This window comes from Trematomus bernacchii, unplaced genomic scaffold, assembly GCF_902827165.1.
Source record: "Trematomus bernacchii unplaced genomic scaffold, fTreBer1.1, whole genome shotgun sequence".
Lineage (NCBI taxonomy): Eukaryota > Metazoa > Chordata > Actinopteri > Perciformes > Nototheniidae > Trematomus > Trematomus bernacchii.
In genome coordinates this window covers 20,916-36,652 of record NW_022988113.1, presented here as the reverse complement: position 1 = coordinate 36,652, position 15,737 = coordinate 20,916, and the positions used below count along the sequence as shown (strand labels likewise).

The 15,737-nt window shown below is 44.7% G+C and overlaps 1 protein-coding gene and 1 long non-coding RNA gene across 3 annotated transcripts; both read right to left on the bottom strand.

Annotated features, from left to right (window-relative positions):
- Positions 1-286: 286 nt before the first annotated feature.
- Positions 287-9,075, bottom strand: LOC117475760 (NLR family CARD domain-containing protein 3-like). Its single transcript, XM_034122105.1, has 4 exons — positions 8,790-9,075; positions 2,613-2,691; positions 2,248-2,473; positions 287-2,103 (listed from the first exon to the last, which is right to left on the bottom strand). Exons 1-4 carry the CDS (start codon positions 8,906-8,908, stop codon positions 287-289), a joined length of 2,241 nt encoding a protein of 746 aa, XP_033977996.1. The 5' UTR covers positions 8,909-9,075.
- A 255-nt stretch (positions 9,076-9,330) lies between these two features.
- On the bottom strand, positions 9,331-15,425 carry LOC117475761. Of its 2 annotated transcripts, none has more exons than XR_004555201.1 (3): positions 15,308-15,425; positions 13,218-13,348; positions 9,331-9,615 (listed from the first exon to the last, which is right to left on the bottom strand). It is a non-coding gene; the product is annotated as an uncharacterized LOC117475761 (long non-coding RNA). The 2 variants fall into 2 exon arrangements; XR_004555200.1 differs by lacking the exon at positions 9,331-9,615 and adding an exon at positions 11,190-11,362.
- Between the last annotated feature and the right edge of the window lie 312 nt (positions 15,426-15,737).

Genomic DNA, 15,737 nt, shown 5'->3' with positions numbered 1-15,737 from the left:
CTGCTGAAGTCAAACTGTACTTTGCTCTGACCTGAGAGTCTTCAGGTCACAGTGTGGACTCTCCAGTCCAGCAGACAGCAGCTTCACTCCTGAATCCTGCAGGTCATTGTTACTCAGGTCCACATCTCTCAGACTGGAGGACTGAGAGCTGAGGACTGAGGACAGAGCTGCACAGCTTCTCTCTGACAGGTTACAGCCACTCAGCCTGAAGAGACGATGAGGACAACAGTTATTCAGGAGACAGCAGTGTATTAATAACTGATTCACTAAATCAAATTATCTGTACTTACAGAGCTTTGTTGGAGGCTTTGACCACTGGCAGCAGCCTCAGAAGAGCCTCCTCTGAAGCAGAGTATTTCTTCAGGTCAAACTCTTCCAGATCTTCTCCTGATGACAGTAAGATGAAGACCAGAGCCGACCACTGAGCAGGAGACAGTTCCTCTGTGGAGAGACTTCCTGATCTCAGGGACTGCTGGATCTGCTCCACTAGAGAACGATCATTCAGTTCATTCAGACAGTGGAACAGGTTGATGCTTCTCTCTGCAGACAGATCCTCTTCTATCTTCTTCTTGATGTACTGGACTGTTTCCTGGTTGATCTCTGAGCAACTTCCTGTATGTGTCAGCAGGCCTCGTAGGAGTTTCTGATTGGTTTGCAGTGAAAGACCCAGGAGGAAGCGAAGGAACAAGTCCAGGTGTCCGTTTGGACTCTGTAAGGCCTGGTCCACAGCACTCTGGTAGAGATGTGTTAGTTCAGGTTTGACTTTGTCTCTGAAGACTTTAGACAGCCAGGAGGTTGCTGGTTCTTCTGCCAGCAGGTTGACTCCAGAGTTGATGAAGGTCAGATGGACATGAAGAGCAGCCAGAAACTCCTGAACGCTCAGATGGATGAAGCAGAACACCTTGTCCTTCTGGTACAGTCCTCTCTCCTCTCTAAAGACCTCTGTGAACACTCCTGAGTACACTGAGGCTTCTGTGATATCGATGCCACACTCTGTCAGGTCAGACTTATAGAAGATCAGGTTGCCTTTCTGCAGCTGCTCAAAAGACAGTTTCCCCAGAGACTCCATCATCTTCCTGCTCTCTGGACTCCAGTGGTGATCTGTCTCAGCTCCTCCATCATACTTGATGTTCTTCACTTTGGACTGAACCACCAGGAAGTGGATGTACATCTCAGTCAGGGTCTTGGGCAGCTCTCCTCCCTCTCTGGTTTTCAACACCTCCTCCAGAACTGAAGCAGAGATCCAGCAGAAGACTGGGATGTGGCACATGATGTGGAGGCTTCGTGAGGTCTTGATGTGGGAGATGATGGCGCCGGCCTGCTCCTGATCTCTGAATCTCTTCCTGAAGTACTCCTCCTTCTGTGGGTCAGTGAACCCTCGGACCTCTGTCAACATGTCCACACACTCAGGAGGGATCTGATTGGCTGCTGCAGGTCGTGTGGTTATCCAGAGGCGAGCAGAAGGAAGCAGCTTCCCCCTGATGAGGTTTGTCAGCAGCACATCCACTGAGGTGGACTCTGTGACATCAGTCAGGATCTCAGTGTTGTGGAAGTCCAGAGGAAGTCGACACTCATCCAGACCGTCAAAGATGAACACAACCGGGAACTGATCAAACCTGCAGATTCCTGCGTCTCTGGTTTCAGAGAAGAAGTGATGAACAAGTTCCACCAAGCTGTACTTGTTCTCTCTCACCACATTCAGCTCTCTGAAGGTGAATGGAAATATGAACTGGATGTCCTGGTTGGCTTTGCCTTCAGCCCAGTCCAGAGAGAACTTCTGTGTTAAGACTGTTTTCCCAATGCCAGCCACGCCCTTTGTCATCACTGCTCTGATTGGTGCATCTCTTCCAGGTGAGGCTTTAAAGAAGTCTTCTTGTCTGATGGTTGTTTCTGGTCTGTCTGGTTTCCTGGATGCTGTTTCAATCTGTCTGACCTCATGTTCAGCATTGACCTCTGCAGACCCCCCCTCTGTGATGTAGAGCTCTGTGTAGATCTGGTTCAGAAGGGTTGGGTTTCCTGCTTTAGCGATGCCCTCAAACACACACTGGAACCTCTCCTTCAGGGTGGACTTAAGTTTACGCTGACACACTCCAGCAAAGGTTTCTGAAAGAACACACAACAAAAGATCATGTGGTCACACTGTAACTCTGGTTCTCTGAATAAAATATGGATATATGTTGGTCTCTAGAGACATCAGCAGATGAGACATTTATCCAGAGTGTTAAATCTTTATAGAAACCCTCTTACTGCTCTGCAGACGGTCAGCCAGCTCCTCCTGCTTCATGCTCCTCAGGAAGTGCAGTGTGATGTTCAGGAATGCCTCTCTGCTCCTCCTCTGCTCTTCATCCTCAGCCTCCAACACCTCCTCATCATCACTCTGACTCTCTAAGCCTTCTGGGTAATCTGAACTCAGAGTCTTCTGGAACTTCTTCAGCTCGCTCTTCACAAAAGTGACGATGTGGTCCTCCAGCAGCTGGAACATCACATGAACGACACAAACTATAAACCATGGATCCAAACATCAGATCCGGACAGACTGACTCTCTAAAAGTGCAGCATGGAGATGACTGTGAGCAGAAGAGAGGTCAAGTATCTGTAGTACATGTACTCACCGTAAATATGGAGTCCAGCTGTGTCTGATGCTGCTGGGCAGACGGACCACCGGGAACCTCCGAGCTCTCCTGGTCCCCTCTGTGGAGGAACCATGAAGCATTAGCTCACATTATGTCTGTCCACACAGAGACACACTCAGGGTGAAGGAGGACAGGGGAACAGGCTGGTGGTCCTGTGCGTCCACAGAGACACACTCAGGGTGAAGGAGGACAGGGGAACAGGCTGGTGGTCCTGTGCGTCAGCGGGAACTTTGCACTACAGGAATACAGTGGAGGAAATAATGATTTGATCCCTTTCTGATTTTGAAAGTTTACCCACTATGGGCATAAATATGTCTCATCATTATTTGAACAGAAAAATAATGTGTGTGTAAATATGTGATTTGTAAATGTAACACCATCCACAAATGCATTTAAAAGATTTACAAACTCTCAAATAAATTTGCAAATGTAAAACGGATCTGCAAATATTTTTACAAATAAAAAAAAGATCTGTGAATATCTCTTTAACATTGACAACTTTCGATCAGGCATTTGTGAATCCATTTTGTATTTGTCGACCAAAAATGCGCTTGCGGATCTCAACTCTCTGCTTGTGGATCGTCTTTTTACACACACAGAGTTTTGAGACATACTTTCCGCCGGTCTCGGCTAAAATCTACTCGTGTCACTCGTTTATTTTCAGAAACCACGTGATGGCCTGCTGATGACGACATTTCTGCATGATTTCAAAGTAAGAGCATGATGGTTTGTTTAATGCTCTGTTTTTGTATTATAATGAACAGCGGAACGTTAGATGCATTCTTCATCACCATCATCATCATGTTATAGTGATACAGTTAGTTTGTGTTAGTTTATTGGTTCAATACAGCATATATCGTATGCATTGATGTTGAAGTAGAGGCTATACGCCACGGGGAGCAGCTGGCAGCGAAGCAGCCCAGAGATAACTCTTTCTTCATTGTTTTTTGTGAATTCAGTCAAGCGGGTCAAAGTTAAAAAGCACTTCACATCCAACACACTCTCACTCCCTAAACGTCCAGGAGCGACGCTTGGTCAGGGTCCCGTGGCGTGCAGTTGGGACGCTCCGAGGCTCCTTCAGCTTCATAAACGGACGCAAAGAGCTTTCAACTGATTGCAATGTATTCCCATCGGCGGCGGTATTTGACGCTCAGGGAAGCACCGCATCGGTCCATGTCGGCGGCATTTAAAGGCAATGTGAGCGTCCATTCCCATTTAGACGCTTCTTGTGAGACTTGTGTTTAGTTTCGGAAAAATTGTTCGTATCGTCAGTTAGCTGAGTTTCTTCCCGTTAAGTGGGTATGACACATTCATAGGTTGTTAAATGTTAAGAAGCCCTGAGACACAGTTTCGTTACTCATAATATCCACTAGTTACCTGTATAAAAGACACCTGTCCACAGATCAGTCAATCAGATTCCAACCTCTCCACCATGGGCAAGACTAAAGAGCTGTCTAAGGACCTCAGGGTGATATTGTAGACCTGCACAAGGCTGGGATTGGCTACAAGACCATCAGAAAGCAGCTTGGTGAGAAGGAGACAACTGTTGGTGCCATTATTCAGAAATAGAAGCAACACAAAATGGACATCAGTCGCCCTCGGTCTGGGGCTCCACACAAGATCTGGCCCCCGCGGGGTATTGATGATCATGAGAAAGATGAGGTATCAGCAAAGAACTACACGGGAGAAACTTGTTAATGATCTCAAGGCAGCTGGGTCCACAGTCACCAAGAAAACTATTGGTAACACACCGCACCATAATGGATCAAATCCTGCAGCGCCTAAAGGTCTCCTGCTCAAGAAGGAACATGAATGGCCGTCTGAAGTTTGACAATGAACATCTGAATGATTCAGAGAAGGCTTGGGAGAAGGTGATGTGGTCAGATGAGACCAGAATCGCCATCTTTGGCATCAACTGGAGACGCCGTGTATGGAGGAAGAGATGCTGACTATAACCCCTAGAACACCATCCCCACGTCAAGCATGGAGGTGGAAACATTATGCTTTGGTGTTACTCTGCAAGGAGACAGAAGACAGTAGCTCAACATTGAAGTTACCCTGATTTGGATGAAAGTCGGTGCATTGAGAGAGGGTGCCTCACCCGTGACTTACCTAAAGTCACGTGCATGTATCCCTTGGCATTTGGGAGATATGAGCCTGTACATTTCAAATACATAACTGCATTGTCTCGGGTATTTGAAGTTTAGAGTACTGTATCTCAACAATGCATTGAGACAGGAAGGTGACACCTGGACTGTGCTATCTTGGCCACCCTATGATGTATTGGTGTGAAAATTGAGTGAATTGGACAATTAAAAAATTCAAGAAGTCTTGCATGGCCGACAAACTTGGTCCAGGGACACATTCAGTGTTCGAAATGGGGGGGAGCTCCCCCGAAGGCCGACTTTGAGATAAATAGGGGGAGCCCAAAGAAATCGTGCATATTTGTGTCACACAGATTAGAAATGTTGAGTTTCTGTAAATAAAAGTTCTTGAAATAAATTAAAGTCATTGTTCATTACAGTTTCTGAATATTCGTTTTACATTTGTGAATATTTCTGTGTGTTGCCATCTGTACGTGGCGGTGCTGCATTCTTTACGCTACTTACGTTGCTATGGTTATGGTGGCGCCGGCGCGGTATTTGAAATGTTCATATTGATATTGTTTAACAACAACAAATTGGCTTTGTAATAAAGAAAATGGCGAAACGAAAACAGCCAAGCGTTGCAGCTTTTGGTTTCACAAGTAAAGAAGCAAAGGAGTCTAAAAATGAAAATGTCAACCAAACAACTTTTAGTTCGCCAGCTGTAAGCGGCGTTAGGGTCGATTGTGACAGCTCCACACCGAGGGAAAGGCCTGCCGATGCAGAGCCAGAAGAGGCTTCAGAAGAGGCTTCAGAAGAGGCTTCAGAAGAGGCTTCAGAAGAGGCTCCAGAAGAGGCTTCAGAAGAGGCTTCAGAAGAGGCTTCAGAAGAGGCTTCAGAAGAGGCTTCAGAAGAGGCTTCAGCAGAGGCTTCAGAAGAGGCTTCAGAAGAGGCTTCAGAAGAGGCTCCAGAAGAGGCTTCAGAAGAGGCTTCAGAAGAGGCTTCAGAAGAGGCTTCAGAAGAGGCTTCAGAAGAGGCTTCAGAAGAGGCTTCAACAACGGCGACAGCCTCCGGTTCCACCTGCACTAGCGAACCTGACGCTGGCGATGCCCATGATGGCCTGCCTTTTAACTGGACACTGAAAAGATGGAGTGAGTGGAAAGAAAAGTATCCATGGCTTTTCATAGGAAATAAAAAATGTGGATGTGAGATTTGCAAAGAGGCAAAAACTATATTGATCTCCTTGCCGCTTGCAGAAAAATCCACCGGAGTGCACCTTTCACCAGAATGCATTCAGGGAAAAGTCAGCTGTGATCAACTAAATAACCTGCGAAAAAAGATCTATAAGCACCATAAGAGCCAGGCACACGAAAAAGAGATCGAGATTTCGGAGATGAGAAAGATGTCCTACCAAACAAGGTATTGGCAATCAATGCTGATCTAATGCAGGAAACACACATCGTTCAGATCTGCCTATATGATTGCCAAAGAAGAAATGTCATACAGAAAGCTACCTGCTGTAATGTTCCTACATGTTACAAACACCTCACCCAGGGGCGTCGCCTGGACCTGAAAACATTCGGGGCTTAGCCCACAGTGGCGGCGGCACTACAGTGGCATTTTTTACTGCAACACTCCCCACACGCACACACACACAAAATGAAGAGATCTATGGATACCTCTCTCAACACCCATATGAAGCAGAACTGTAAACAGATGTACCTTTTCTTTATGGATATTTTACTAATCACTCCCCTTTGAAACTCTATTCTTGTTTTACTGCCATATAGTATTTCATAACTGTTTTTCCTTTATTCTCTTTTTTTTAATAACTATAATGATCATATGAAGGTGTGCCGCGGAAATAATCTTTTGAATAATTTGTGACCAAACCGTTTGAGACCCACTGAGATAACTTAGACTAAAGTTAAGTATCTAAAACACTCAGAGAGTCCTTTAGCTCACCTGAGTCTCTCAGTCTGAGAGGAGAGGACTCTCCTCCAGCTTCTTGTGGAACAAACAGCTCCTTATGTCCGTTAGTGCAGCTAGCTAACCAGATGCTAACAACACGGTCCATGCTGACACCGGTCCCTCCCTCCCCCTCTCTCTCTCTCTCCCTCTCTCCCCCTCTCTCTCTCTCTCTATCACACTAATGCGCTATTGCCACACACACACACAGAGCCGAGCTGGAATGACACAAGCACATGTTTATTTCCATGCAACTCTCTGATTGGTCTGGTGTCATGCCTCTGTTGCATTCACTGAACACGGGAAATGACAGTGCTGCCGTCCTCTCTTGTGTCATGATGAGGTTCACGTAAAGCACGGTTAATGTATTATATTATTGAGGGAGAATTGTCCGGGGCTACAGAAAAAACATTCGGGGCTAAAGCCCCGGATGCCCAGGCCAGGCGACGCCACTGGTTCCTACAAAAACTCAATGGTGCTACTGTAGGGACTGTGCACAAATCGGACCATGCTTGTGCTGAAATAATCAGGCATATCGCAGAGGAAATGAGAGCTACATTTGTTTCCAACGTAAAAGACATGGGCTCACTAATTAGCATCACAATAGATGAGCACAGTTCATGGGCGGGCCTACATGATTATTTACGTCCGATGTGACATGACAGGAAAAGGGGAAGTGGACAATGTTTTCTTGGATATTGTTGAGCTTTCAGAAGGTACGGATGCTAACTCGCTGTACAGAAGTTTGAGGAAAAGCTTAAAACAAGCTGGACTGGATGACGAGTTCTTGGGGAAAAATCTAATCTCAATAGCAATACAGCATCTCTGTATAGTATGTGTATTCACTCTCTGTCCTAAACGGCTTGTTGGAGCTCCCCCCCCCCCCCCCCCCCCCCCTGTGAGCCCAGTGGCCGTCTGCGAGACAGCGCGGAACTCAGCCTGGGCACACACCCGCAGCCTGGCTGGGAGTTTGTGTGTGTGCCCAGGCTGAGTTCCGCGTTGTCTCGCTGACCCCACACCAGTGAGCCGCCGAGTGTGTGTGTGTGTGTGTGTGAGGAAGTCCGCGGATTGGTCCAAACGTAACAGCTCCGCGGACGTAACGTAACGGCTCCGCAGATTGGTCCATTTTTGGAGCCGTTACGTTACGTTACGTCACTATACCCGAAATACGTCACTATACCCAAGAAGTAAACAATGGAAAAAGAGAAATCTCCAACGAGGCGTTCTGGGGCAGCAGACAGGTCTTTTCTGTGTTAGAGTTTTACTCGCTACAGGGTGTACTTTAGGGTTTGTGACTCTGCAGACCGTTTACATGCAGAAAAAGCTACATAACACACAAGGGAAAAGCATGACATGGGACCTTTAAAAGATGTAATCAAGATATGTCATGAATGTTTTTTCAGTGAAATCAACAAACAGGAAATTAGTACATTTTTTATTTATTTTGATTAGATTTATTTTGATTAGATTACTTATTACTTAGGGAGAGTGCACATTCAAAATATATTTAGATGTGCCATAAGGATATTTTTCATCCATAGTCTATGCAGATGTTTCAGGAAATACAATATGATCATATTTGAAGAATATGAATAAAATAAAAATAATTAAAAGCTCACAATACAGGACATTACTTGCAACAACAAAAAAATCAAAAACATATATATATTGAAAAGCAACAAGACAGCAACAGGTCACAGCAGAAATGGGTGATTTTGATTAAAAGTAATAGTTGCAGTAATTAGAAATGTTATTTGACTTGTTTCATGAACAGAAACCACAGCATTGCAGAACCAAGAGCAGCGTGTACTGAACTGAAACCTAAAGGACACATATCATTCAAATCTTTCTACTAGAATATTAACTAAAATGTTCAAAAAACACATTATTTTCTTTAAAATGAGTTGTTATCTTTAGATACTGTATGTCCCCTTAAATCTGTTGACTATGTTACCATTCCCTGTCATAGAAAACCAATGAAAAGCTCTATACAAATACACAAGACACATAGCAACCAATTATGGAGCATGTTATGATGTGAAATATATTACCTAAATGTCCCCAGCTTTGGTGATAAGTGAACAGTGATGAGGACGGTACTTACGCATTGGAGAGGAACTCGTACCAGGTTACACTTCCTGTAACTTTCTGCTTCGCTCTGTGGAGGACAATGAAGGTTTCAGCGTGGGGAGAAATGACCAAAAACGGCCAAATATGAACCATAAATAACCAGTAGACACTTTCAAAGCAGCGTCTTACATGTTTTAGCAAATATGTGTTCCTTTAAACTGATGTGTTTCATTCAGTCAAACTTCATTTTGTGTTAGGTGAGGCAAACAACAACCGTTGATCTTGTGAATCAAAATGTAAAAACTGTGGTGACAAACACACCCTTTGACTGGATGATCAAACTGGGTGAGGGCCAACACAGGCAGGCGCACACACACACACACACACACACACACACACACACACACACACACACACACACACACACACACACACACACACACACACACACACACACACACACACACACACACACACACACACACACACACACACACACACACACACACACACACCACACACACACACAACACACACACACACACACACACACACACACACACCACACACACACACACACACACACACACACAGTAGTATGGACAGCAAGTCATCAGATGAAATAGAGGGTCTCTGTGTGGAGTTATTATCTGAGTAATGATTGATAATAATAATAATAATAATTATAGTTATTGTGTACAAGTTCAGCTGAGGTAAAAACAGGAAGAGGGTTAAAGTCTGTCTCTGAATTTACTCTAAAGTCTGAAGTAACTAAAGTCACAAAGAGTTGTTCTTATTCTCTGAGCAATGATTGATAAGAGTTGTCTCTAAAAGCTCTAAAGTCACAAAGAGTTACAAACCTTAGAGAGAAGAAGAAGGTGCGACACGACCATGGATGTATAATAAGAACTGGATACAGCGTGGGAGGCGGGGCCTCATCATGGATGTATAATAAGAACTGGATACAGCGTGGGAGGCGGGGCCTCATCATGGATGTATAATAAGAACTGGATACAGCGTGGGAGGCGGGGGCCTCATCATGGATGTATAATAAGAACTGGATACAGCGTGGGAGGCGGGGCCTCATCATGGATGTATAATAAGAACTGGATACAGCGTGGGAGGCGGGGCCTCATCATGGATGTATAATAAGAACTGGATACAGCGTGGGAGGCGGGGCCTCATCATGGATGTATAATAAGAACTGGATACAGCGTGGGAGGCGGGGCCTCACCATGGATGTATAATAAGAACTGGATACAGCGTGGGAGGCGGGGCCTCATCATGGATGTATAATAAGAACTGGATACAGCGTGGGAGGCGGGGCCTCATCATGGATGTATAATAAGAACTGGATACAGCGTGGGAGGCGGGGCCTCATCATGGATGTATAATAAGAACTGGATACAGCGTGGGAGGCGGGGCCTCATCATGGATGTATAATAAGAACTGGATACAGCGTGGGAGGCGGGGCCTCATTCATTCCTATGAGAGTTGCTCATTCGCGCATGATGATTAAATGGCCCAACTTTTGAGAGAGCGAAACGTCACAGATTACCCGGCATGCCTGAGAAGTACCCGTATGTGCGCTCATAGCGCATGCGCAACTTTAACCACACCCCCCAAAATGCTCGTTCACATCAAGCACGTCAATTTGCGTACACGTAACAGCACCGCACGTTCATGACAGCATGGTAATGGTTTGTTATTATGATAGATTTGATATTAACGAGGCGGCAGTTAGCACCTAGCGGTTAGCTAGTAATTATGCTAATTTACACATCAATCGTTATGTACTTTTATATTACGCTGTAACAGGATCTAGTGATATCCAAGCAACAGAGCTTCATTTAGCATGAAAGAATTATTGCACTGTATATATATATATATATATATATATATTTATATATATACAGTGCAATAAGCTTCTTAGTGCAATAAGAAGCTACAGGGACGTTAATCTACGTCGGTAATATTAACTATATTTAATACAACATTTACGGTACAAGATTTAATCATACAGCCCATGTAGTATAATATTTTACAAATGATGAATGACAGCAAACATGTGCAATATATCCATTATTACAGCTCCGTGGGCTGGCAGTAAGGCGATATGGGTCCGTTCTTATTGTACATCCATGGGTAAAGATAAACGCATGTAGTGCTGAACACGTAACATGAACGTGCCGGGCGGCGCGGTCCCGTGGGTTAGATGCGCGTTCATAATGCAGAGGGAAATAACTCACAGAATAACGTTATTAGCACATTTTTACAACTTGAGGAACGAATGTTTTTAATACGGGCTATACAAGTGTTCATACTGGGTAGTTTATTTAGTTTAAAAAAAATTATCCAACGATTTACAGACCACTCTTTCCCCATGTAAGTCAATGGGAAAAAGTGTTTCCGGGCCTGGCAACCAAAAGGAAGTGTAGTACCGCCGTTTGGCCAGCACGAACATTTTCATCTGAGTCCGGCGCACTTCCTGGGGGCTTGGACACGACGAGCACGAAGTGAAACTTAACAGCAAACAGGAAGCACTTCAAAACGAGGGGATGTGTCGCCCTCTGGTGGCAGAGGGAGGAACTTTCTCTTCATTTATTCCTGTATGTATTTTCACTAGGGCTGTCAAGTTAACGCGTTAATAACGCGTTAACGCAAAAAAAAAATTAACGCCACTAATTATTTTAACGCGATTAACGCATGTGTATTTTTTGTCCTCGGCCGCCCCGTAGTTTCAGAGCGCATCGAGTTTAAAATACCATCGACAAGCTGATGCTGACAGCCCCGCTCCTGCCGCCCGCTTGTGGCAGACCACACTTCCACGCTCACCGGCAGGCCCGGACTAGCCATCGGGAGGACCGGGAGGGAGTGTGTATTTGTGGCGCGACTCGAGCGAGGCACACCTTTCGTGTTGTTGTTGTTAGCATCTGGTGCTAGCTAGCTGCGCTAACGGATATAAGGAGCTGTTTCAAGGACATTTCGCCGACAACTGCGCCGAGCACTTGACTTTATGCAGGTAGCCAGACAGTGGGACATTGTACGAAAAGTCAGCACACGCAACATGATTGCAGCATCCAGGCAGCTCCCGTTGGAGCATATATGCCTTGAGCTGCACATAGCTCCAGCACGCACGCGCACACACACACACACACACACACACACACACACACACACACACACACACACACACACACACACACACACACACACACACACACACACACACACACACACACACACACACACACACACACACACACACACACACACACACACACACACACCACACACACACACACACACACACACACACACACACACACACACACACACACACACACACACACACACACACACACAGTATTATTGTATGAGAGAGGTTCCAGGTTGAATTGAGGCGAATATTTGTAATGTTCAGGTTGTTGTGTTTAATATTCATGAGAATATTTGTCATTGTTCAAATGATAATAAACAAACATATAAAGCATATTTGTCCACTCATATGTTGATAAGAGTATTAAAAACTTGAAAGATATCCCTCTAAGGTACATTTAGAACAGATAAAAAATGTGCGATTAATTTGCGATTAATCGCGATTAACTATTTTAATCGACTGACAGCCCTAATTTTCACATTATTGTTTTCTTTAATTACTAATGTTTACATTTCCACATATATTATTTATTTATTTTCTAATTTTAGTATTTAAACATTGATTTGTATTTTTAAATGATTCCACCTAATATTTAGCATTCTAACAAATTAATCAAATTATGTTTTTTCGTTCTTTTATTTATTCCTCTTCATAATTCAACATTTATTTAAATAATTCATTTATTCCTCTTTTGTTTCCACTTGTATTTTTGATTTGACCATTTTTCTTTAAATACTTTGCTGGTCATGTGACGAGGAACAACCAATCACAGCTCAGTGAATATGGCGACACACACACACACACAAACACACACAAACCCACACACACACACACACACACACACACACACACACACACACACACACACACACACACACACACACACACACACACACACACACACACACACACACACACACACACACACACAAACCCACACTCACACACACACACACACACACACACACACACACACACACACACACACACACACACACACACACACACACACACACACACACACACACACACACAGTAGTATGGACAGCAAGCCATCAGATGAAATAGAGGGTCTCTGTGTGGAGTTATTATCTGAGTAATGATTGATAATAATAATAATAATAATTATAGTTATTGTGTACAGGTTCAGCTGAGGTAAAAACAGGAAGAGGGTTAAAGTCTGTCTCTGAATTTACTCTAAAGTCTGAAGTAACTAAAGTCACAAAGAGTTGTTCTTATTCTCTGAGCAATGATTGATAAGAGTTGTCTCTAAAAGCTCTAAAGTCACAAAGAGTTACAAACCTTTAGAGAGAAGCAGAAGGTGCGACACGAGGAGCACGAAGTGAAACTTAACAGCAAACAGGAAGCACTTCAAAACGAGGGGATGTGTCGCCCTCTGGTGGCAGAGGGAGGAACTTTCTCTTCATTTATTCCTGTATGTATTTTCACATTATTGTTTTCTTTAATTACTAATGTTTACATTTCCACATATATTATTTATTTATTTTCTAATTTTAGTATTTAAACATTGATTTGTATTTTTAAATTATTCAAAGTCAAAGTCAGATTTATTGTCAATAATTCTACATGTTGTACATCCAGAAATATCGAAATATCGTTTCCCTCAGTCCTACAGTGTGACATGTATACATCAAACAAAAAACAAAAAGGGCCTAGATAAACATGGTATACATTAAACAAAACAAAGGGCCTAGATAACCGGGGTATACAGTTTAAAATGTTAATAATATAATTTAAGTGTTCAAAGTACAGTTTCAGTGCAGTAGCAGCGGAGATGGGCAGAAAAGTGAGTTAGGGGGTTAGAGTCCAGGACCATTTGGGGCAGGGGAGAAAGGTGGGAGGCAGGATGGAGAGTTCAGGGGAGAGATGTCAGAGAGGGGAGGAGATGGAGGCAGGGTGGAGAGTTCAGGGGAGAGATGTCAGAGAGGGGAGGAGATGGAGGCAGGGTGGAGAGTTCAGGGGAGAGATGTCAGAGAGGGGAAGAGATGGAGAGAGGGGAGAGAGTTCAGGGGAGAGATATCAGAGAGGGGAAGAGATGGAGGGAGGGGAGAGAGTTCAGCATCCTGACCGCCTGGTGGAGGAAGCTGTTCCTCAGCCTGGAGGTGCGCGAGCTGAGGCTGAGGAACCTTCTTCCTGAAGGCAGGAGGCTGAAGAGGCTGTTGGAGGGGTGGGTGGAGTCACCCACAATGCTGAGTGCTTTGCGGGTGAGGCGGCTGTTGGAGGGGTGGGTGGAGTCACCCTCAATGCTGAGTGCTTTGCGGGTGAGGCGGGTGTTGGAGGGGTGGGTGGAGTCACCCTCAATGCTGAGTGCTTTGCGGGTGAGGCGGGTGTTGGAGGGGTGGGTGGAGTCACCCTCAATGCTGAGTGCTTTGCGGGTGAGGCGGCTGTTGGAGGGGTGGGTGGAGTCACCCACAATGCTGAGTGCTTTGCGGGTGAGGCGGGTGTTATATATGTCCTGTAGTGAGGCGGGTGTTGTATATGTCCTGGAGTGAGGGGAGTGAGGCGGGTGTTGTATATGTCCTGGAGTGAGGGGAGTGAGGCGGGTGTTGTATATGTCCTGGAGTGAGGGGAGTGAGGCGGGTGTTGTATATGTCCTGTAGTGAGGCGGGTGTTGTATATGTCCTGGAGTGAGGGGAGTGAGGCGGGTGTTGTATATGTCCTGTAGTGAGGGGAGTGAGGCACCGATGATCCTCTGGGCAGAGTTCACTATGCGCTGCAGGCTCTTGCGGTCGGCGGCGGTGCAGCTTCCGAACCACAGCGTGATGCAGCTGCTGAGGATGCTCTCGGTGGCGCCTCGGTAGAAGGACATAATAATCATAATTCAACATTTATTTAAATAATTCATTTATTCCTCTTTTGTTTCCACTTGTATTTTTGATTTGACAATTTTTCTTTAAATACTTTGCTGGTCATGTGACGAGGAACAACCAATCACAGCTCAGTGAATATGGCGACACACACACACAAACCCACACGCACACACATGCACACACACACACACACACACACACACACACACACACACACACACACACACACACACACACACACACACACACACACACACACACACACACACACACACACACACACACACACACACACTAGTATGGACAGCAAGCCATCAGATGAAATAGAGGGTCTCTGTGTGGAGTTATTATCTGAGTAATGATTGATAATAATAATAATAATAATTATAGTTATTGTGTACAGGTTCAGCTGAGGTAAAAACAGGAAGAGGGTTAAAGTCTGTCTCTGAATTTACTCTAAAGTCTGAAGTAACTAAAGTCACAAAGAGTTGTTCTTATTCTCTGAGCAATGATTGATAAGAGTTGTCTCTAAAAGCTCTAAAGTCACAAAGAGTTACAAACCTTAGAGAGAAGCAGAAGGTGCGACACGACGAGCACGAAGTGAAACTTAACAGCAAACAGGAAGCACTTCAAAACGAGTCAGACGGGCTGCAGGTCTATTAACTGTGATGTTATAGTATGTCTGCACTTTATGTGCTCATTTCATCATTCATGTATTTTTATATTCTAAAACATGTTTTCGATGGACGAGAGTGAAAATGGAACGCACACGCTATTTGTTTGTTTATATCAGTCTGTTCTTCTTCTCTGTCTTCCGGTTGTTGCCTCTTTTGAATGACGAATACACACTACCGCCGCCTGCTGGTAAGGACAGTTATTGCCACTCACGCATGCGCAGTTCGTACGTGCTCGGCTGAAGTCTTTGTGGTGTGTTCCAGTGCGACACATGGCCAAGACGTAGGAGAACTCGTCGATGGAACAGTCGGCGTCG